Raw genomic sequence first — 22,155 nt, 5'->3', positions numbered from 1 at the left:
GTCTGTTTCGCACCACTGGGAGGTTCTGAAGATGAACCCAGGCTGAGATGTGTTGACTCAACAGGCACATGTGCACCCGTGGTGCTGAAGGAACAGCTCAGTCGCAATGAAATCACCATCACCATCACCATCACTCCTCAAAGTTTGTGGCTCGTTTCATTCGCTCTGACCATGAAGAGACAAAACATCAGAACCCTCGTGTTGATCATCTGCACTTTCACTTATTTGCTCGTCGGAGCGGCTGTTTTTGACGCGTTAGAATCCAAGATGGAGATCACCCAAAAGAAGGTCCTGGACGATCGGAAGCGAGAGCTCATGGACAAGTACAACTTGAGCAAAGTCAATTTTGACGAGCTGGAGCGGGTCGTGCTGCAGCTGAAGCCACACAAGGCTGGGGTCCAGTGGAGGTTCGCCGGCTCCTTTTACTTCGCCATCACGGTCATCACCACTATAGGTATGTCAGACGTTCAAATATCGTCCCCATCAACTTATTTTTTTCGTCAAACTTTTTTCATAGCTGTCATTCTGGTCAGGTTCCTCATATAATATGCGTTATGAACATTATAAATCATAAATGAGTAGGTCGCCCATGTTGTACGCTGATGTTTCATCTGCGGGATCCGTGAGCGTATTAAAATAGGCTAATTGTAGGCTATACATTTAATGTAGCCTATAATAATAAAAATGCAGCACATATTTTATATTGTTCGCCGTATTAAACCAGCATGTATTAATTTCACAGCCTTGTAAATCATATTGGGAGTAGCCTATTTAAAATAACACCGTGGTGAAAAATCAGGTTTAAGCTTGTACAATTTTTTTTTAAGCTGCCTTAAATTTGTAAGTTGCCTACAATCGACTTGGATGTTTAAGTCATTTCAACTTAAATTACATTAACCTAAACTGACTTTTAAAAAATGAGTGGAATATTGTATAACTTATAAAACAACAACGAGTTAAATCAATGTAAAAACAAATGTTGTCATAAATTATTGATCATATCATTTTTTACAGTGTTGTTGTGTGTGACATTGTGAACTTCCAGCTCAGATGGTTATAAGCAATTGAAACTGTCCGTTAGTCGCTCTTAATTGGTCATTAGCTGGTGTATCCTGGCAATTAACTGGTCCAGTCAAGACATTAGCTGGTATGAGCTGGTCTAAGCATTACCTGTTCAAAGCTATCATTGTGAACCTGAAACAAATCATCTACCATACTAGCTTAACACTGATTTTTAGGTTGCTGGTCAAGCAGCTAACAACCAGCTTATACCAGCTAGAAGCCAACTTCTATGTTCCAAACACTGCAACCAGCTTAAACTGGATCTTCCAGCAGAGACCTGGATAGTTTGTGTACACAGCCTTCAGAAAAAGTCCTAGATTTCCCGGAGGCGTCGAGACATCTGTGCAGGCTTTGGTTTAGCTTGGCAGTGTAGTGTGTGTGTGACACTGACTGGACAGCTTTCGAAGAATCAGACACAGAACAGCGATGTTTTTTAATTCATCCAAAGAGCAGCAGATCGTGTTCAGTGACAAGCCTTCATTTCTCTGTCTCGGTGTCTCAGCAATATAGGGAATGGGTAGTTGACATGACATGTCGAGCAGTGACAGCACTGTCCTACAGTGTGACCTGCTGTACTTCATCAAAAAATGACATTAAACATTTATTTTTATTTCTTGTATATTACAGTTGCTTATTTATGACCTCATTCAAAATGTGTACCACGTTAAATACAACTAAATATATTGCACCACAGCTGAAAGGAAATAAAATAAATAAATAAATGGGGACATCTCCTATACATTTTTAAAACATATATTTGTATAGACACACTTACATACATAGGCTACATTTTTAACTTAAAAGTTCATGTTCAATAACCCACATTTTTAAATAAAATATTAAATATTGTCCTTTTGTCTTTTTAAATCAAAGTTCCACTTGCGCCTAATTGTTCTGAATGTTTGTAGTGCTGTACTTGCAGATAACATAATATTAATTAAATAAAATGACACTTAAGTTTACTTAAAAAGAGTACACTTTTATGACCATTTCTTAACACACTTAAGTAGGCCTACACATATAAAAGAGCACTTTGTGTGATCGTCAACGAGTGGATCTCTGAGCTGGTGTGAGTGAGTGGAGGCGGGGCTAATTTGCATATTCATAGAACCGCGTATACTAAATGAGGCAAGTGTGTAGAGTTACATTCAAGCTGTTTTAAGGCAAGGAAAAAATATTTAAATATGTAATTTTGGTGATCAACGATGAGTTTTAAGGGATACAATTATTGACTTCCGGGGGACTAAAATATATTTTAAATGCACTAAATTGTACTTTAACCATATTTCATATTTTTTGAAATTACATAAATACATACTTAAGTCCTACTTAAGTGGGTCACGAAAAAACTCTCAAGTTCAGCTAAATAAATATAAATTTAAACATTTTCATTTAATTGGAATTAACATGCAATGAAATATCCTGAGCACATTACATTCACTTCTAAAAAGGTATTTTATTTCTGTAAAAAAAAAAAAGTACTTAAAGTGTACTTCTTTTGCACCTTATAGATGCAACTCAGTTCTGTATGTAATGGACTGTAAATCATATTAAAATCCCAACCCCATTTTAGTATCCACAAAAACTCATGTAATGTTTCCATTCATTGTCATGTATGCTGCGGTTCCTCTTATCAGACACATCCATGGTCAGGTCTGTTTCATGCGTCTGCTATAGATCAGGTTTCTGTGTACACTTGCCAGTAATCTAATCATCAGTTCAGCAATCAGCCTGCCAGCACCTTATTGTCAATGCAGGGGACTCTGTAAACAAGGAACTGTTTACTATCTGCGGTCTGGGGTATCAGCTTAGTACACGGAGCTAACCTGATCCATTAGTCTAGTGGAAGTTGGTGCTGCATTATCAAACAGAAGCGTAACCACCATAGCGATTGAGAAAGACCCCCCCCCCCCCCAACCGGATATGGTCAATCGATATCTTGAATATTTGGTTACATCCTTATTGCCAACAGGCTAGTTTTGTTTCCATGTTGACCAGATCTATTGATTTAAAGATAGGAAGCTTTTATAGCAGGTGACTCACCCACAAAAATAAATCTATGGATCATTTAAACGTTTTTAAAGCTTTTCAAAATGCAGCATGTACTTTGACTATTCCGAACAAACTCAAAGGAACTAACTTGAAATAAATATAAACTGAGGAGAAAATTAGAATTCTATTATTGACAATGAACTTCTGTTGCTAATGATAGCATTTCTAGCTAACACTTAGCCATGATGTATATCAGTTGATTCAAGATGGTCACCTGATTAAATAGTTGTCCTATAACCAATTAGTCAATTGGTTGGCTTTTTTTAGAATTTAAATGGTTTGTTTTGTTTTGATATTTTTTGTAGCTTTGCTGTCATTAGAATGCTGTTAGCATACTAGTTAGTGCAGTCTGTATCAGGGGAGCTACAGAGCAAGTTTACTATGTCAGAAAAGCCATGAAGCTAATAATGTGAAACAAACGTCAAAATGTATTCGCTTTCAAATCATGCGCTATGGTAAAAGTGTCTTGAGGTCAATGGAACCGCACGAATCTGCCCCAGTAATCAAAAAATTGTATGAAAAATATAATAAAAGTTGTGTTTTACTGCCACTTTTTGTTTCGTTTAAGCTGGAAACTGCAGTGATATGTATAATTATAAGCTTTTGGAGATTTGCAAAAGTGTATAGGTAGTGGCACGTTTCTCCAGTCAGCCTAGGTTGAATTTAAAAGATACTGTTGGTTATAAAAACATAATTTAAGGAATATCTTAAAGTGATTTTGTAGTACTTAATTAGGATAATGGAACAAATAGCCAATAGGAGTTGGGTAAACCTGAAATCAGCCTAATAATACAGGACTTCCAGAATATATTCTGTTCAGCCAACCCACTGATTTTCACAATATGCATTTGAACGATTTTCAAAATATATTTGTTTACACATCACTAATATCAATAGTAGAACTCTTGAGGACAGAAAATAAATATCCATTGTTCAGCACCGATTCTGAGGGACTTTTAATCCCAGAACGTTGATGTGAAAGATCAATGCAGTTCCAGTGTCCGGCGACAGTACAGCAGGACACGAGCACCTCTTCTGCCCTCCTCTGCAGGGAAGGAGTGTTTTGGATGGAAAGAATGTGAACCGAAAAAATAAATACCCTCCTGGCCAGCGGAGCAGCGGGTCACACATCAGTCGGAACCTGTGGCTTTTTGCACTTTATACATTTCGAATGACTTTTCACATAGAGAATCTGTTGATCAGCTTGCCCGAGTGATGTTTCAAAGAGACTATACGAAGGACTTTTATTTGCTGCATTTTTATATGCCACTTCACCCAAAGCATATTTACAGTTCACCAGCCACCTGGACAGACCTTTTTATGACACCCGTGGTGGTGCGAAAACACACTAATAAAGGAAGTTATGTAGAGATTACAACATGTAACCCTGAATTTCCTTCCTTACTACAAACAGAAAAATCATTATTTCCTGATATTATGTACAATATTCAGTGTACCTCGAAACGGAGATAAAAATGTTTACAGCTAATTTAGTTTTTATTACAATCTAATCCATCAATATTGTATCCAAATATTTGTATTATGCCATTGTCTCACAGATGATTTTATCATACCACAGACGTCACTAGATGCACTTTATTTGAATAATGTAACTTTTATTGTAAAAAAATATATATTATATATATATACAGTATATATATATGAAAAACGGAAAATATTACTTCTTTGGATGAGATACTTAAGATAAAAATCTACACCACCAACCTGCCGGTTATCTGAGAAAGAGATGTTTAAGCACTTTAAGAGTAAGATATGTCCTTGTGATGTTGGCATGACTCTGTACTGTGCAAGATGCTTACGTACACTGTATATGTGGATACATTTTCACAAAGTGACACATGGCCAGTTGCCCAGCAGTGACGGCATCGCTGGTGCCTTGCATGGACAGTCACCGTCATTAAAGACCCCCAGCATTTCTGAATCCAAACAAAGCTGTGACCTTATATTGCTCTATAACCTTATACTGTGATACAAAATTTGTTATTAGGGATGTCCCGATCAGGTTTTTTTGCCCTCGAGTCCGAGTCCGAGTCATTTGATTTTGAGTATCTGCCGATACCGAATCCCGATCCGATACTTCTATAATACATAAAAAAAAGAATAAAGAAGAGCGAAAAAACATATCCAGGATGTTCCTTATTTTTTATTTAATTCACCTTATTTTAACATTCAACAACTCTGTTAGCAAACAGAGCACTTCTGTGAGGTAGCTTGAACAATCAAGTAATAAATAACATAAAATCTTCACTTTTGGGCTTTAGTGCAACAGTCAATATAAAAAAGTCTAATATAAAAACAAATGGCACCTCAACTTAAAATACCCGGCAGGCCAGGCACGTAAACAAATAAAAAAAAGTGTATAAAAAAAAGAGAGAATATATATAAATTAGGGGTGTAACGGTTCACAAAATTAATGGTTCGGTTCGATGCGATACAGTGGTGTCACGGTTCGGTACGTTTTCGATACAGCAGAAAGAAAGAAATGCCAGAGAAATTTCCTATTTATTAAAAGAAAAAATATTTTTAAATAAGTTTGAGTTTTCCTACATCTTGAAACTTTCAGGTTTATAAATGGCCATCACATTAAAAATAACATTTAAATATATATTTATATATATAATATTTGAGTTTTGAAGTGCTGGAAAAAGATGTGTGAAGTACTTGAAAGCATTTCACTATTCCAGCCAAACTTCCATGGTTACAGTTAGTGTTACTATATTAAATCATGGTGAATGTTGCTGATCTGTTGACTTTAAGTCTATAACTAGTTAATTCACGGCACAATGTTTCTCCTGGTTTCCACGTCAGCGCTGTTTGATCTGATAGAGATCTACGGTTAATAACGGAGAAATGTGAATGCTTCTCACTAGATCTCGCAGCGATGTTATTACTTCAGTGGCGAATTCAAATGTTTTCCTCACTGGATCTCTTAGCACAGTGTCGCTTGATCTCGCGCTGCACAGATGTTGCTGGTCCGAACTGATAAATGGTCCGTTAAGCACAATATAATGAGAAGCGCAGTTTCGTTCCGCTTTCATTACGTTTGCCATTTGATGTTGCGCAACCTTGTGGTGGTCGTGCCCTATGGTCGCGCCAGCGCGGATTTTGTCGGCAGGAAAAATGGTCCTAGGAATCGTTCGGATTGTATGCGTACCGAACCGGAAGCCTCGTACCGAAACGGTTCAATACGAATACATGTAAGTTACCGTTACACCCCTAATATACATCCGAGTCCTGATCGGGAGGTAACGTCCGATTCCGATCGAGTCTGAAACCACGTGATCGGGCCCGATTTCCGATCACGTGATCGGATCGGGACATCCCTATTTGTTATATTATATTATTATATTATACACTGCCTGGTGATGGTGCAGATGGAGCAGCATTTACAACTGATCACAGAGCCGTGCTTCACTGACAAGCTGCACTTAAAAAAAGTCACAGCCTTTGCCAGATCGCGTGCAGTTTAATTTCGATTAATCATGCAAGCCCTACTGCCCGACCAAAATAAAGTCGCTGTTCAAATTTAAATAGGCATTCCAGCACATCCCAAAAGCTTTCAATGAATTTAAGGTCTGCAATCAGAGGTGACAATTCATGTGTGAAAATGATTCTTCATGCTCTCTTTCACAAAATGAGAAACATAATAATCACTGCAATATTCATCCAGTCATAGACGTTTAAGCTTAGCATTTGACTTTCTTAATGAGTGAGTCATTGAATTATTCATTCAACCGATTCGTTCAAAAGCACTGATTCATTCAGAAAGGAAACACCGCTCTAGCTGTGTTCGAAATCGCCCCCTTTACCCTCATTCATTATTCCCTACGTTACTTCACTAATATAGTCCACTTGAAGGAGTGAATGAAAACGAGTGAGTACAAATGGCTGTTCCCTCAAATAGTGCCCTATTTAAGGGTATAGGGAGCGATTTCAGACACAGCCTGCGTGCTGCTCAGAGACAGAACACAGACTAAACAGAACATGACAATGAAACTAAACAGAACATGATAATGAAACACCGAACCAAACATGAATGTGACACCCGTTTTACTTCATGTTTAAATCAGGATAAAACAAAGCATAGGACATTTGGAAAAGGACATGAATAGGAGTCGGACAAGTTGGAAAATGTATATTATCTATAGATAAACTATATATTTAATAGTTATATAAATATGAAGCACAATATAGTATACAGTACACTACCATTCAAAAGTTTATTAAGTTATTGTTTTTGTTTGTTTTTTACAAATATCAAGAATTTATTTATTTAGCAAGGACGCATTAAATTGATCAAACATGACAGTAAAGACTTTTTTCAAATTCAGCTTTGCATCACAACATTACATTTTAAAATATATTAAAAACGGCTATTTTAAATTTGAACCATATTTCACAATATTACTGTTTTACTGTATTTTTGATCAAACAAATGCAGCTTCGTGAGTAGAAGAGACTTGTATGTATGTATATGTATACAAATTTTTTTTTAAAAGGCAGTAATACTATATAAAAAAGCTATTTGTCATTTATAATCAAGTAACCAAATGATTTTCAAACGTAAAAAAGAAAAACAAATAGCATTATGTAATCACATGACTCTGCAGCACTGGTTAGTCTCTCGTTTTTCAGGAAGATATGAAAGATTAAAAGTGACAGCAGCGGGACATCTGACCAGAATCTTGTCAGCCCCTAAAACACTGCTAGAGTTATAGCCTACTAAACATATTTGTGCACACAAACCGACAACAACAAGACACAAGATGAAAATGATCATATATATAAGCATAGGTCGGTAATTTTCCATATACCTGCAACATCAGTGGAGAATCGTATAAAACACGTTTATGCGTGCCATTTGATGACTATTAATAATTTCATTAATCCTAGACGTAGGGCTGGTGAGCTGACAATAATGTAATTGTAATAAAGGTGGATGCATCCCAGATCAGCCTTTGATCTGCCTTTAACAAACACTTGTGACCCCCCCCCCCCACACACACACACACACATACAGGTACATATATGTTACATTTTGTCCCTTATATTTATCAATATTATTATCATCCCTTAATGTGTTTTATATTGTGATTTAACCAATGCCAAACATCTTTAATCCTTTATTTCACACCATCCCTTCCCCCAACACCACACACTCACACCTTCTCTAAGCATTTAATCCCCAACCCCTTATAATATGGGTTCAACTACTGAATGGTTTTGCACTGACTGCAGCACATTTGATGATAAGATGAAATAATCATTCAGAAAAAAAGGAGTTATTTTAGGAGATGTAAGCTGAATGGATGGAGAGAAGCAGAGACATGAAAATGAGCTCTAAACAGCAGCCTGTATGTGCAGATGGCTCGACTGAGCCTCTTTCAAAGAAATAATTCATGCTGCTTCTATAATAAGAGCAACTGGACTCCATCATAGTGCAATGAAAATAAAATTACAGATGGTCATTATGAGTAGAGGCAATATAAATCTCAATTAAAAACCTCAACAGGTGCAGGGAAAGTATGGATATTGTTGTACTGTATCAGGTTACGACTGTAACCATGGCTCCCTGAGAAGGTGAACGAGACACTGTGTCATGGGGTTGACGCTATGGGAACACTCCTTGTGAGCATGTGTGCTACACGCCAATCTTGATTGGCTACCGTGGTCAGGTGATGTCACAGGTGTGCCAGCAGTGTTTAAAGGGTACACTGACCTCAATTGTCTGAAGACGTGCAGGCATGCCTGAAGTATGGCAACGAGTTAATGAGTTGATGCTATCTGAACAAAATACCCACTGCATCGTACTGAAAAACATACTGAACCGTGCTTGTGAACTGCCCTGGAGGATAACTGTAACCAAAGCATTGCCACACAACACACACATGACCAAGAACTAGATTAGAGGTTAGGCCCACAGCTCAATCTATGCCGAGGCTCGAACCCGGGTCGCCGCGGCCATCCATTCAAAGGGGCAACCTGCTCCAAGGAGCACGACGTTAAGCATTCTGTCCACAGGACCAGGATAGGCCTCAGGAGAGAACTGTGTTCCCTCAACTGTATGCTCTTTCTAAGAATATAGCAATAGTCTTCACACCAAAGCACTCTCCTGCCTAACCCCTAGGGCAGGGGTAGGCAAGTTCAGTCCCAGAGAGCCGCTATCCTGCAGAGTTTGGCTCCAACACTGAAAAAAACCTCTCCTGCCTATAGCCTTAGTAATCCTGAAGACATTGATTAGCTTGTTCAGGTGCGTTTGATTAGGGTTGGAACTAAATTCTGCAGGACAGCGGCTCTCTAGGACCGAACTTGCCTCCCCCTGCCCTAGGGAAGCACTCTACCCAGAATTGGGTGTCCTAGGAAATTCTCAACATCAAAATGTCCGACTATAACCTCCAATGTGAACAGGAGGGGGGTATTGAGAGTACATCCCCTACTGAGTAGCTCTTATCGGCTGATAGTTGCCCATTCCTACAGTTCCAGCGAATGAGAGAGAGCAGGCCACTAGCTGCGACAGAGCTTTTAATGCTTTTTATAGCTTTTATACTCTGTCCCAATACTCTTTGCGAACCATTAGGTAAACATGCTATCATAGTCCCCCACTATATCTACACTTCTCACCTCCAGGTATAGACTGGAGGGGCAACAAAGGGAAGTGCCATCCAATTACTCCAATATGAACGTGATTCAACAAGAAGTAGATTAATGCTTCTCAGCCCCCGAAGGCGACAGAAGAGGAGAGTATTGCCCAATCTTCCAGTGCTGTTTAGCCTATTGACATGATCACAGAGGAAGCACATCGCTAACACCTCTGCACTCCTAGTGCCGAAGAGGTGAAGAGTGACCAATGATGATGTGGGACGCAAGTTGCATTATTTTCCCATCATCCACATTTATCACAACATAACTGTTAAAGAGACAGCATATTGCTACCACCTCTGCACTATAGGGTGCCGAAGTGATGACGTCACTTTGTAGGACAACTCGGAAGCTAGCGGCGCATGGGTTCCCTCGATCGAAAAGCTATGCATTTTCCCCATAGACTTTTGGAAAATCGCAAAAAATAAGATCTGTGTTTTACAAAGAGTTGTGACCCTTACACGTTTTGTCTATCAAGATAATCTTTACAAGTTAATCCAAAATTTATACATTTTGAAGCCTATATAAAGTTTTTAAAAAACACAAGCAGACACAATAAAGTTTAAAAAACCACAAACAGGTTATAACTGTGTGTTCTATGTCATAGATCAAAACGTGAAAATATTTAGAGGCTTTGTTCACCACAGACCTCATTTCAGGCGATTTAGCAAAATCCCATTCAAAAATCCCATAGACTTTAGAGCGAGGGAACCGGGAGTGCTAAAATGCTAACTCACTTCCGCGTTTTGGCCTACAGAGTGACGTCGTAACTTCGGCACTCTATTGGCACCCGGAAATAACAGACAGAAAGAGGCATAGGACCCGAACAGCGTAATTGCTAATCTTTCCTCCGTCTGCCCGTATGAAATATGAAGGAGACTGAAACTGCCACTATACCCAGTTCACTGGAGGGCGCTAGATGACAGAGTGGAACACGATAGCATGAATGCCAATTCCCTTCATCTTAGTCCGCTATTTATGTGGTGGATCAATATCGAATTTATATGCCAAGTACTGGAACGGGCAAAAAATGACAAGGTGATGCGTTACCACACCGCCCATCCTGCACTATGAAGGGCAGCAGGAAGAGTGGGATGCAACAGCGCTAGAGCCAATCTCTACTCCTGCAATACCCCACAAAAGTAAGCATATCCATATCATCTTCACAGCGCAAGCCTCCGGAGAGATGAATAAGGAAGTGATTGTAACAATCCCTCTACCTCCCCTACAACAGTCTGGCTTTACTGCCACAGAAATGTACGGATGCATCACCAATGTGTACAAGGTCTCAATAGACAGTGGGGTACTGAAAAAGTGGGTCAATATGTAGTCACTTATTTCATATACATAAGGCAACTGCGCTTCCCAGGCTCAGGGAAAAAATAACATCTGAGCCAATACTACTGCACTAGTCTGATTTATTCGATAAGTGAACAGTCATGGCAATATTATCTCTTAATCTCCTAATGCTGGAGAGTGCTCATGCTTCCACCTCTTCAGGAAATTTTTATGATGTATTTCACATGAGACTTAACCCCTGCACAGACTTATTGAATTTCGTCATCCATTTCTGGAGGGGCGAATATTCATACAGGAGGGAGTAACTCGACCTCAACTGCCGCTTCCCAACATGTGTTAATCAGGCAAATTCTCCTGTAATCCCAACTAATGCAGTTCCCCCATGGTGAACACACAGTCCACGAAAAATCCCCAAATCAATCTCCTGCATGGCTCTTCTCATATGGAAGATATGTCGCGCTCTCCTCTCCTTCTTTTTCTTTTTTTTTAGAGAATAGCCGATGGACTTTTACCCCTGTTGGAGTAAAAGATTAGGTTCAGCTTCTTACTTCTCTTACCCGAGATTCTCAACCTGGGACATCCTCACATAAATGTGCTCAGCCAGCCCCTAACAGTAGCATAGCTGGTTGCTAGAGGGAAATGCTTTATTATTTAATAAAGGGAAGGCTCAGAGGAGTGAGACGCCTTTGACCCGCAAGGAATTGCTCATCCAAACTGCTCGGGGTGAATTCCAATCTCTCCACAGACCAATCTAGCTTAAATTTGGCTGTGGTGCTGGTCATTATGTGGCCCAGCTCATCATATGTGGGGATTAGGGAGGAGGCAGGCTCACATTTGCCTCGACTCCCAACATATCTAGTTCCTTAGAACTAAACCGGGCCAATAGCATGCTCTCTGCCAGCTCGGAAGAAGCCGCCGAGCGGGCTTCCGGATCTGGCATGAGAGCTGAGAAGCTACAGTAGGTGATGCCTGAGAAGGGGTTAAACCTGTCTCAAGCTCATCTGCTAACTCCATCTACGACCCCCACAGTCATAATCACTGGGCTTCCTCGGCAGCAGCGAGACCTCATCCGCAGGGCACAGACGTTTGTCTCCCATCTCCCTTGAAAAGAACCAGGCTGGAGCGGAGTTTGCTCACGTTGAAGCGGTCACAGTGAGAACAACCAACCCCCTTGAGTGCTGAATGAGTGTGCTCCACTCCAAGACACATTACACAAAACTCATGAAGATCGCCTGGTGTTACGCATCTTTGACACGATGGCAAACACTTTCTGAAGGACTTGCTTGACATTTTCTGTTTCTACTGCTAGCACCAAACAAACAGAGAGTCCACACACACACAGCTTGCAAACAAACGGCTTCCTGAAGACAAAGAAGCTGATGACGTCTTCTTATACCCCTTATATACCCTGCTGGTGCACCCGTGATGTCACCTAACCGCGACTGCCAATCAAGATTAGAATGTAACACACCTGTTTAGACACCGGCTCATAGCGTCAACTCCATGACGCAGTGTAGAATTACAGTGCCCTTTCATTCTATTCAACAAGAATATTTTGCACAAACAAGATTTTGAATTTGAACATTGTATTCATATGGAGCCATTCACTTTAAAAACCAAATGAGTCAAAACTAGGGAGTAATGAGTCAAGAAAACGAAACAAAGTGGGAAAACGGGAACAGGAAACAGGAAATGAATGGCCAAAATGCATAAATAGTTTTCCATTTTTTTGTTGAAAACGCTGTTGTGTTAACGGCCCCTCATTTTGTTGTTTGTCTGTTTAGTTTCCACTGTTACTACTTATGTTTCTATGGTTACTCATTGATTATTTGATTAGGTTTACCTGTTCCTTATCTAGTTTCCTTCGAGTGTATAAATACTCCTGTGTTGTATTCACTCCTTCTCGGTTCTTGTTTATGTATAGTGTGCAAAGTTAATTTCAGTGTTTGAGTTGAAAGACTGTTATTGGGTTCTACATCTTCATGCATGATTACATCCACACCTGACAATCTTGCAATTCTGACTTTATTTCACTCAACAATTCCTTTATTTTTCTCAGAATAGTGAGATAAAGTCGCAATTACCTTTTTTTATGCTGTGGAAACAAACTTCCATACATGAACAACAGGCATAGCCTGTGATCAATTGTTTGCATAACAATATTCAGTATTTGCTGTATCTTATAATATTTGCATCTTTAATCATGAGTAATTTAATGATTTGCACTGTAGTAAATACACTCACCGGCCACTTTATTAGGTACCCCATGCTAGTAACGGGTTGGACCCCCTTTTGCCTTCAGAACTGCCTCAATTCTTCGTGGCATAGATTCAACAAGGTGCTGGAAGCATTCCTCAGGGAGTTTGGTCCATATTGACATGATGGCATCACACAGTTGCCGCAGATTTGTCGGCTGCACATCCATGATGCGAATCTCCCGTTCCACCACATCCCAAAGATGCTCTATTGGGTTGAGATCTGGTGACTGTGGAGGCCATTTTAGTACAGTGAACTCATTGTCATGTTCAAGAAACCAATTTGAAATGATTAGAGCTTTGTGACATGGTGGAAGTAGCCATCAGAGGATGGGTACATGGTGGCCATAAAGGGATGGACATGGTCAGAAACAATGCTCAGGTAGGCCTTGGCATTTAAACGATGCCCAATTGGCACTAAGGGGCCTAAAGTGTGCCAGGAAAACATCCCCCACACCATTACACCACCACCACCAGCCTGCACAGTGGTAACAAGGCATGATGGTTCCATGTTCTCATTCTGTTTACGCCAAATTCTGACTCTAACATCTGAATGTCTCAACAGAAATCGAGACTCATCAGACCAGGCAACATTTTTCCAGTCTTCAACTGTTCAATTTTGGTGAGCTCTTGCAAATTGTAGCCTCTTTTTCCTATTTGTAGTGGAGATGAGTGGTACCCGGTGGAGTCTTCTGCTGTTGTAGCCCATCCGCCTCAAGGTTGTGCGTGTTGTGGCTTCACAAATGCTTTGCTGCATACCTCGGTTGTAACGAGTGGTTATTTCAGTCACTGTTGCCCTTCTATCAGCTCGAACCAGTCTGGCCATTCTCCTCTGACCTCTGGCATCAACAAGGCATTTCCGCCCACAGAACTGCCGCTCACTGGATGTTTTTTCTTTTTCGGACCATTCTCTGTAAACCCTAGAGATGGTTGTGTGTGAAAATCCCAGTAGATTAGCAGTTTCTGAAATACTCAGACCAGCCCTTCTGGCACCAACAATCATGCCACGTTCAAAGTCACTCAAATCACCTTTCTTCCCCATACTGATGCTCGGTTTGAACTGCAGGAGATTGTCTTGACCATGTCTACATGCCTAAATGCACTGAGTTGCCACCATGTGATTGGCTGCTTAGAAATTAAGTGTTAACGAGCAGTTGGACAGGTGTACCTAATAAAGTGGCCGGTGAGTGTACATACAATTCATTGTAAATGTTAAGAAAAGAAAAAGCAAGACATGTCATTCTGTTATACTCATTAGCAAACTGGTATTTATCATAATACTTTTATTATCATAAACATACTGGTTGGTAGCCCACACATTCTTCTGTTTATTTCACTTTGTTCTAGTTATTTACCTATAGTGGCTAATGAATAATAAGTATCACACATTAATCGAAAATAGCTCACTTCAACATTGCAAAATAAGGATAGCCTACAAGACGCTGGGCCAGGCAGATTTCTTTGTTTTTAGCACAAACACAACATTCCTCAAATTTATTCTAAACGAATGAACAACATTTCTTCAGCATTTATTAATCTTAGTTAATATTAATTTAAACATTTACAAATACATTATTAAAACCAAAGGTTGTATTTGTTAACATCAGTTAATGTACTGTGAACTAACATGAACAAAGTTACATCTGTGTATACAAGTGTATTTTTATTAAAGCTGCAGTCCGGAACTTTTCCTCTTTGTCGCCATCTCTCTGTTCGAAATCTGTAACTGTAGTGATTCGCGGAATTATTATCTTTACGTGGGTTGTAAATCGGCATGAAACAGCGCGGATGAACACAGTGCTTTGAGGCGAGTGCTGCTGTCAGTCACCGTGCTGTGTGGATAATGTCATACAGAATCACAGATTCACTTTTTGAAAGTTTGACCAACATAAGAATTTTCATAAGAAAATGTCTTCTGAACAAGTAAGTAAAATCCATTTTTGTTCTGACCAACTAAGGGGGAAAAAGCATTCGACATGATAAGCTTCGTTAGATTTAATCAACGTGATTTACAGCAACCGTGCAAATTATAGCCTACTTTGTTCTCAAATTGTTCATGTTAACAACATCAGCATTGCGTGACTAATGTTAAATTTAATGTGTTTCATGGTTACCTGTGTAGTTCAGAATTCATATTCTCCATAATAGCAAAACGAGAAAGGCACAACAAAGGAAACTCCATAACTGTGTGAATTAAGAAAACGTACTGTTACACGATTGAACTATTGAAATGTCTTACTTGTTCAGCAGAAAAAAGCCGTCTCTTCTTCCGTTTTGAACCCCTTCAAAACACGAAGTTCACGCACTTTTCAAAAGCCCCGCCGATGTTTAAATCCTTGTGTTCGCATGAGACGGTTTCTTTCTCTTTCTCTAGCCACCTTAAATCCGAAGTACGAAGTCTTTTGGGTTTTATAACTGCTGAATCTCCAGTTGACAATGACTACGTTTACATGCAGCCAATTTTCGGGTTATGGTCGGGTTAAGGTCACTATTCGGGTTTCTGAAACATTAGGAATAACCCGTTTACATGCGTGAGCAGAGAGAGTTTCTCCTGTATACATGGAATTGCAATATCCCGATGTAAACGGCGACGCACGGTTAGCGTCAAGACGTACGGACAACCTTAAGACGCACTATGCGTCATTTCCGATTCTTCTTCCTGTATCCAAAGACAACAACAATAGCAGCAGCACGCGGATAATGAATAGTTCGGGGCAGATAACGATCGCCTTTGTTTGCGCTTTGGTGCTGGTACTGACCTCGCTCCAAAATGCTGTGCTGCGTCTCGCCATGTTTACTTCCGGTATACTGGTTTTTGTATGCGCTGAGAAGTTCCTCTACTCAAAAGACCAAGATTCCTTGCGAATAGAACATGCGCAGAACACAAATCACTATGGGGATATGCCGATGCGCGTTTACATGACCAAAAATTCGGGTTAGAAAAGGGGTACCCCAGGTATCATATCCCGGTTTTTAAAATCCGGGATATGAGCATATTCGGGTTTTTGCCGGTGTTTACATGGCCTTGCGCGACCGGGTTATTGCTAATATCCCGGTTTTGAACGGGTTATTGGCTGCATGTAAACGTAGTCACTGATGATTGTTGTTTGGATCTTGGATGCCATAAGTTTATTTATGTAAAGTGCTGCGAGAAAAGCCTATACATCTAAACATCTCGTCACGCGCAGTTTAGCCGGCTAGCCGAAACTCCTTCTTTATGTGTACGGGTGTGACGTCATGACGCAAAGACATGCTCGAATTTCCCGCGGAAACCCACCAGTACCACTGGAATTAAAATCATTATTACAAGCTAACCGTTTTGAATCTAGCTATGGCAAGCAGATAGTTTTGACCACTGGCAGAATAAGTTTTTTTTTAATATAATTATTTTGGATTACTTTTAACTTAAAAAAGTTACGGACTGGAGCTTTAACAAATTATCTAACATTAACAAAGATGAATAAATACTGTATCAAATGTATTGCTCATTGTTAGTTCATGATAGTTAATACATTAACTAATGTTAACTAATGAACCTTATTGTAAAGTGTTAACGTTTTTTTTTATCTTTATTAATAAAATCTAAGTTGGAATTACTTGAGATTACACTGCAAAATTCTGTACTTGGAAGACCTCTCTTTACTGTACCTATTACTGCCTGGTCTAATGATTTAGCTGATTTTGCTACAGTTGGTATACTGTAAATGAGCTCATATGGGAACATTACAAGCTTAACGTGAGTTACTCTAAGACTTGGTTGATCTTGTTCCTAGATCAACATCCTTGTCACATTGTGTGCATCTTCAGTGAAAGTATAATATTTGCACTAGCAGCCTTAATACATACATTGCTATTTAAATGGGATGGCGAAGCTTGTGTATTAAAGGTGTAGATTCACTACTGTGTTCAATAATGTATATTCTTAAATTCCTCTAAGAATATAACCTGTTTATTTGCACTTGCTGTTATTTTAGCACCTGAATCAAAAATAAATATATATAAATAACTACAAATACAAATTACAGTGTAATAGTATAATATATATATATACACTCACCTAAAGGATTATTAGGAACACCTGTTCAATTTCTCATTAATGCAATTATCTAATCAACCAATCACATGGCAGTTGCTTCAATGCATTTAGGGGTGTGGTCCTGGTCAAGACAATCTCCTGAACTCCAAACTGAATGTCAGAATGGGAAAGAAAGGTGATTTAAGCAATTTTGAGCGTGGCATGGTTGTTGGTGCCAGACGGGCCGGTCTGAGTATTTCACAATCTGCTCAGTTACTGGGATTTTCACGCACAACCATTTCTAGGTTTACAAAGAATGGCGTGAAAAGGGAAAAACATCCAGTATGCGGCAGTCCTGTGGGCGAAAATGCCTCGTTGATGCTAGAGGTCAGAGGAGAGTGGGCCGACTGATTCAAGCTGATAGAAGAGCAACTTTGACTGAAATAACCACTCGTTACAACCGAGGTATGCAGCAAAGCATTTGTGAAGCCACAACACGCACAACCTTGAGGCGGATGGGCTACAACAGCAGAAGACCCCACCGGGTACCACTCATCTCCACTACAAATAGGAAAAAGAGGCTACAATTTGCAAGAGCTCACCAAAATTGGACAGTTGAAGACTGGAAAAATGTTGCCTGGTCTGATGAGTCTCGATTTCTGTTGAGACATTCAGATGTTAGAGTCAGAATTTGGCGTAAACAGAATGAGAACATGGATCCATCATGCCTTGTTACCACTGTGCAGGCTGGTGGTGGTGGTGTAATGGTGTGGGGGATGTTTTCTTGGCACACTATAGGCCCCTTAGTGCCAATTGGGCATCGTTTAAATGCCACGGCCTACCTGCATTGTTTCTGACCATGTCCATCCCTTTATGGCCACCATGTACCCATCCTCTGATGGCTACTTCCAGCAGGATAATGCACCATGTCACAAAGCTCGAATCATTTCAAATTGGAACATGACAATGAGTTCACTATACTAAAATGGTCCCCACAGTCACCAGATCTCAACCCAATAGAGCATCTTTGGGATGTGGTGGAACGGGAGCTTCGTGCCCTGGATGTGCATCCCACAATCTCCATCAACTGCAAGATGCTATCCTATCAATATGGGCCAACATTTCTAAAGAATGCTTTCAGCACCTTGTTGAATCCATGCCACGTAGAATTAAGGCAGTTCTGAAGGCGAAAGGGGGTCAAACACAGTATTAGTATGGTGTTCCTAATAATCATTTAGGTAAGTGTATGTATATATATATATATATATATATATATATAAAACAAATAAAACTATAAATAAATCAATAAATATCCGTGCTGAGCAAAATATCCAATGTACATTCCCATATTACTGATATTAACATTTTGGCTGATGCTAATAAGCTAATATTTATAGTTAATATTTTATGTTATATGGCTGATATCTAGTAAATGGCGTTTATTATAATTATATACTATTTTGTCTAAATAAATGAAAAATAAATCAGTTTCAGGGTCTGATTATGAAAGTGAATTTAGGAAAACACTTCAGCACTGGCCACAAACTGACTTGAGCTATAATGACACTATTGTCTTCTGTAGTGTTGCTTTATAGTTTAATTACATGTTTCAAAATTGAGGCCTATTTGCAACATTGATACTGTTGTTAAACTGAATTGAATCATCACTGAGCTAAATTGAGCTGCCTTCTGTAGAGATGCTTTACAACTGAATTGAATTCATTTCATAGTACCTGATAAACTTTGCAACATCGACACTGTTATTGAGCTAAATTGAATCTACATTGAACTAAATTGAGCTGAATAATTACACTATCGCCTTCTGTAGAGTTGCTTTATAGCTGAATTTAATTCGTTTCATAATTGACAAACTTTGCAACACTGAATTCAATCAACATTACAGTAAATTGAGCTAAATAATTGAGCTAAATAATGACAGATCTGTATTATCATAATTGATGAATTTTTGCAACAACACTGTTATTTTCCTGTTTTTTTACTGTGAAGCTGCTTTAAGACAATCTGTATTGTATAAAGCTCTATAACTAAATGTGACTCGACTATAAAGTGAGCGCAAATGATTGAAAATGTAAAAACAGGCAGAATGCAAATGCAATCAAATATCCAATAACACCCCATATTGTAAATATTGTACCAATAGATATTGTGCATCCCTATTATTTAAAGAGAACCTGGTATGCCCTTTTACAAACTCTTGAGTTTGATTTTGGTGTCTACTAGAATATGTTTACCATTTCTTTTCTCACATTCTCATATTTGCCATTGTTGCAGCACCTCTCTTCCCAGTCTGTCTGTAATTATCTGTTTAGTTCCTCTATGAAGCCCCTCCTTCTGAAAAGCGTAGTATGCTCTGATTGGTCGGCTGAACAGTGTGTTATGATTGGTCAACCACTTTAAGCGTGTTTCAGAAATGTTACGCCCCCTACCATAACTCCAAGTTTCAACACACTTCTAACACAACTCAACCAGGCCTCGTCCAATATTTTTGCATATGCCTTGGGCGGGAATTATTTAAATGAGGAATATTGTGAAGTGTATGATTCCTGGAAGAAAACTCGAGACTACAATGGAGTTCTGAAACAGTGCTTACTGATATAGAGAACAACGCCCTCCACATTAAAGTTAAAAATGTAAAGCATAATAGGTCCTCTTTAAAAGCTTCGCTGAAGTTATAAAAAAAAAAAAAAAACTGATTGATTGCTGACAACCCTAAAAAATTAAAAAATGAATTATGTTTACTCTTTTTTCTAGGATACGGTCATGCGGCTCCCAGCACGGATGGTGGGAAGGTGTTCTGCATGTTCTACGCTCTCCTGGGGATCCCCCTTACCCTGGTGATGTTCCAAAGTCTGGGTGAACGCATCAACACCTTCGTCAAGTACCTGCTGCACCGTCTCAAAAAGTGTCTTGGCCTTCGGCACACCGAGGTCTCCATGGCCAACATGGTGTGCATCGGCTTAATATCCTGCATGAGCACGCTGTGCGTGGGAGCGGCGGCCTTCTCCCGCTACGAGGACTGGAGCTTCTTTCATGCGTACTATTACTGCTTCATAACACTCACCACCATTGGTTTTGGGGACTACGTGGCCCTGCAGAAGGATAATGCGTTACAAACCAACCCCCAGTACGTAGCGTTTAGCTTCATGTACATCCTCACGGGCCTCACGGTCATCGGCGCCTTCCTGAACCTGGTGGTTCTGCGTTTCATGACTATGAATGCCGAGGACGAACGCCGCGACGCCGAACAGCGTACGTTGCTGTCCCGCAGCAGAAAGACCGGCGGTGGCGGGACCATGTCTGATCCACCGTCCTCGTCTGGTGCGGCCCATGGGTCCGGGAAAGGCTTGTGTAACGTCTACGCCGAAGTGCTGCATTTCCAGTCCATGTGCTCTTGTCTCTGGTACAAGAGCCAGGAGAAGATGCGCTACTCAATTCCCATGATTATCTCTCACGATCTGTCCACTTCGGACACATACATGGAGCACAGCGAGATCTCCGACCCCCTCCACTCCAACGGCTGCGTGTGCAGTGCCTTGCAGGAGCACTCCGGCACCAGTTCAGTGTACACGGGCCTGCTCAGCCCGGCACATTACCAAAGACTCTCCAAACGCCGCAGCTCCATCTAGAGGGCTGGAGGATGTTTTGCATGTGAATCTCTTTCGCCTTACGAAACCAACCACTGTTATACTTGGGGTTGAAAAACCACTGCTTCTAAGCTGCTCGGATCCTCTGTCAGTCGAATAAATGTAATGTAGTGATAGACGGGGGAGGGCGGCCTGTCAGCAGGTGCTGCTTGAGGACCGGAGACATAGAAGCAATATGGGAAGCAATACAGGGTAAATGCCTGTATTTTTTTGAAGTACTTTGAGGTTTTCGAGAAAAGGCAAGATGCAAACTGCTAGCTCTTCAGTGAGCTCAATGGTAAATGGAAACAAATGCTGGTCTTTTAATAACCAACAAGTCCCAAAGTGTCAGGATCTTCTGGTTTTCATTTGAATAGATACATCTTGTGATTCAACCATTTCAACAGTGAATACTTTATTATCTTTACTGGAGTTATGAAATAGTAATTAAAAAAATAAAATAAAAATCAATCATCTTAAATGAGAACTTAGCTAATAATGAGTGCAGACCTTAGTCAGGGTGGCGCAATATTTACTTTCTTACAGGAATAGGATTCTGCAGTGACGATGTATTTTTGTTGGCCAACCCAGAAGTTACCATCGCACTGGTTCCCTCAACAAAAACCCAGTAGGATTGTTCCATTGGCTTTTGGATTATTTCAGAAAATAAGCTCTGTGACCAACAAAAGTTTATGACTCTTAAACGTTTGGTTTAATCGAGAAAATCTTAAAGGAATAGTTCACCCAAAAATTCAATGATCCCATAATTTACTCACCCTCAAGCCATCCTAGGTGTATATGAGTTTTTTTTCTTTCAGACAAATAAATATCCTGGCTCTTCCAAGCTTTATAATGGGAGTGAATAGAGTTTTTGAAGCCCAAAAAAGCGCATCCATCCATCATAAAAGTAATCCATACGGCTCCAGGGGGTTAATAAAGGCCTTCTGAAGCGAAGCCATGTAAAAGAATAAATCTATTTATAAACTATAATATCACTTCCGGTAATGGCCATACGCGAGTCTAGTTCCGGCGGAAGAGTGACCTCTGACCCGACACATGACGTATTGACGAAAGCAGAAGCGCAGAGGATAGATCAAAACAAGCATTGGTCACGAATTAGAAGTCTAAAATGAGAAAATTTACAGAGAAATGTTGGAGGAGCTTGACT

At 39.9% G+C, this 22,155-nt stretch overlaps 1 protein-coding gene across 1 annotated transcript; it reads left to right on the top strand.

Annotated features, from left to right (window-relative positions):
- kcnk3a (potassium channel, subfamily K, member 3a) lies at window positions 1-21,403 on the top strand. Its single transcript, XM_056262663.1, has 2 exons — window positions 1-454; window positions 20,116-21,403. The coding sequence occupies exons 1-2, from the start codon at window positions 172-174 to the stop codon at window positions 20,988-20,990; spliced, it is 1,158 nt and encodes a 385-aa protein (XP_056118638.1). The 5' UTR covers window positions 1-171; the 3' UTR covers window positions 20,991-21,403.
- Window positions 21,404-22,155: the final 752 nt, after the last annotated feature.

This window comes from Rhinichthys klamathensis, unplaced genomic scaffold (genome assembly GCF_029890125.1).
Source record: "Rhinichthys klamathensis goyatoka isolate OS25496 unplaced genomic scaffold, OSU_Roscu_1.1 h1tg000196l_1, whole genome shotgun sequence".
Taxonomy (NCBI): Eukaryota; Metazoa; Chordata; class Actinopteri; order Cypriniformes; family Leuciscidae; genus Rhinichthys; species Rhinichthys klamathensis.
The sequence above is the reverse complement of the archived record's forward strand: the minus strand, read 5'-3'. Positions and strand labels throughout refer to the sequence as shown.

Excerpts from the sequence above, each read along its gene's own strand:
- kcnk3a (XM_056262663.1), top strand. The coding sequence starts at position 172 with ATGAAGAGACAAAACATCAGAACCCTCGTGTTGATCATCTGCACTTTC. Across the intron at positions 455-20,115 it reads CACGGTCATCACCACTATAG|GATACGGTCATGCGGCTCCC; the intron begins GTATGTCAGACG and ends TCTTTTTTCTAG.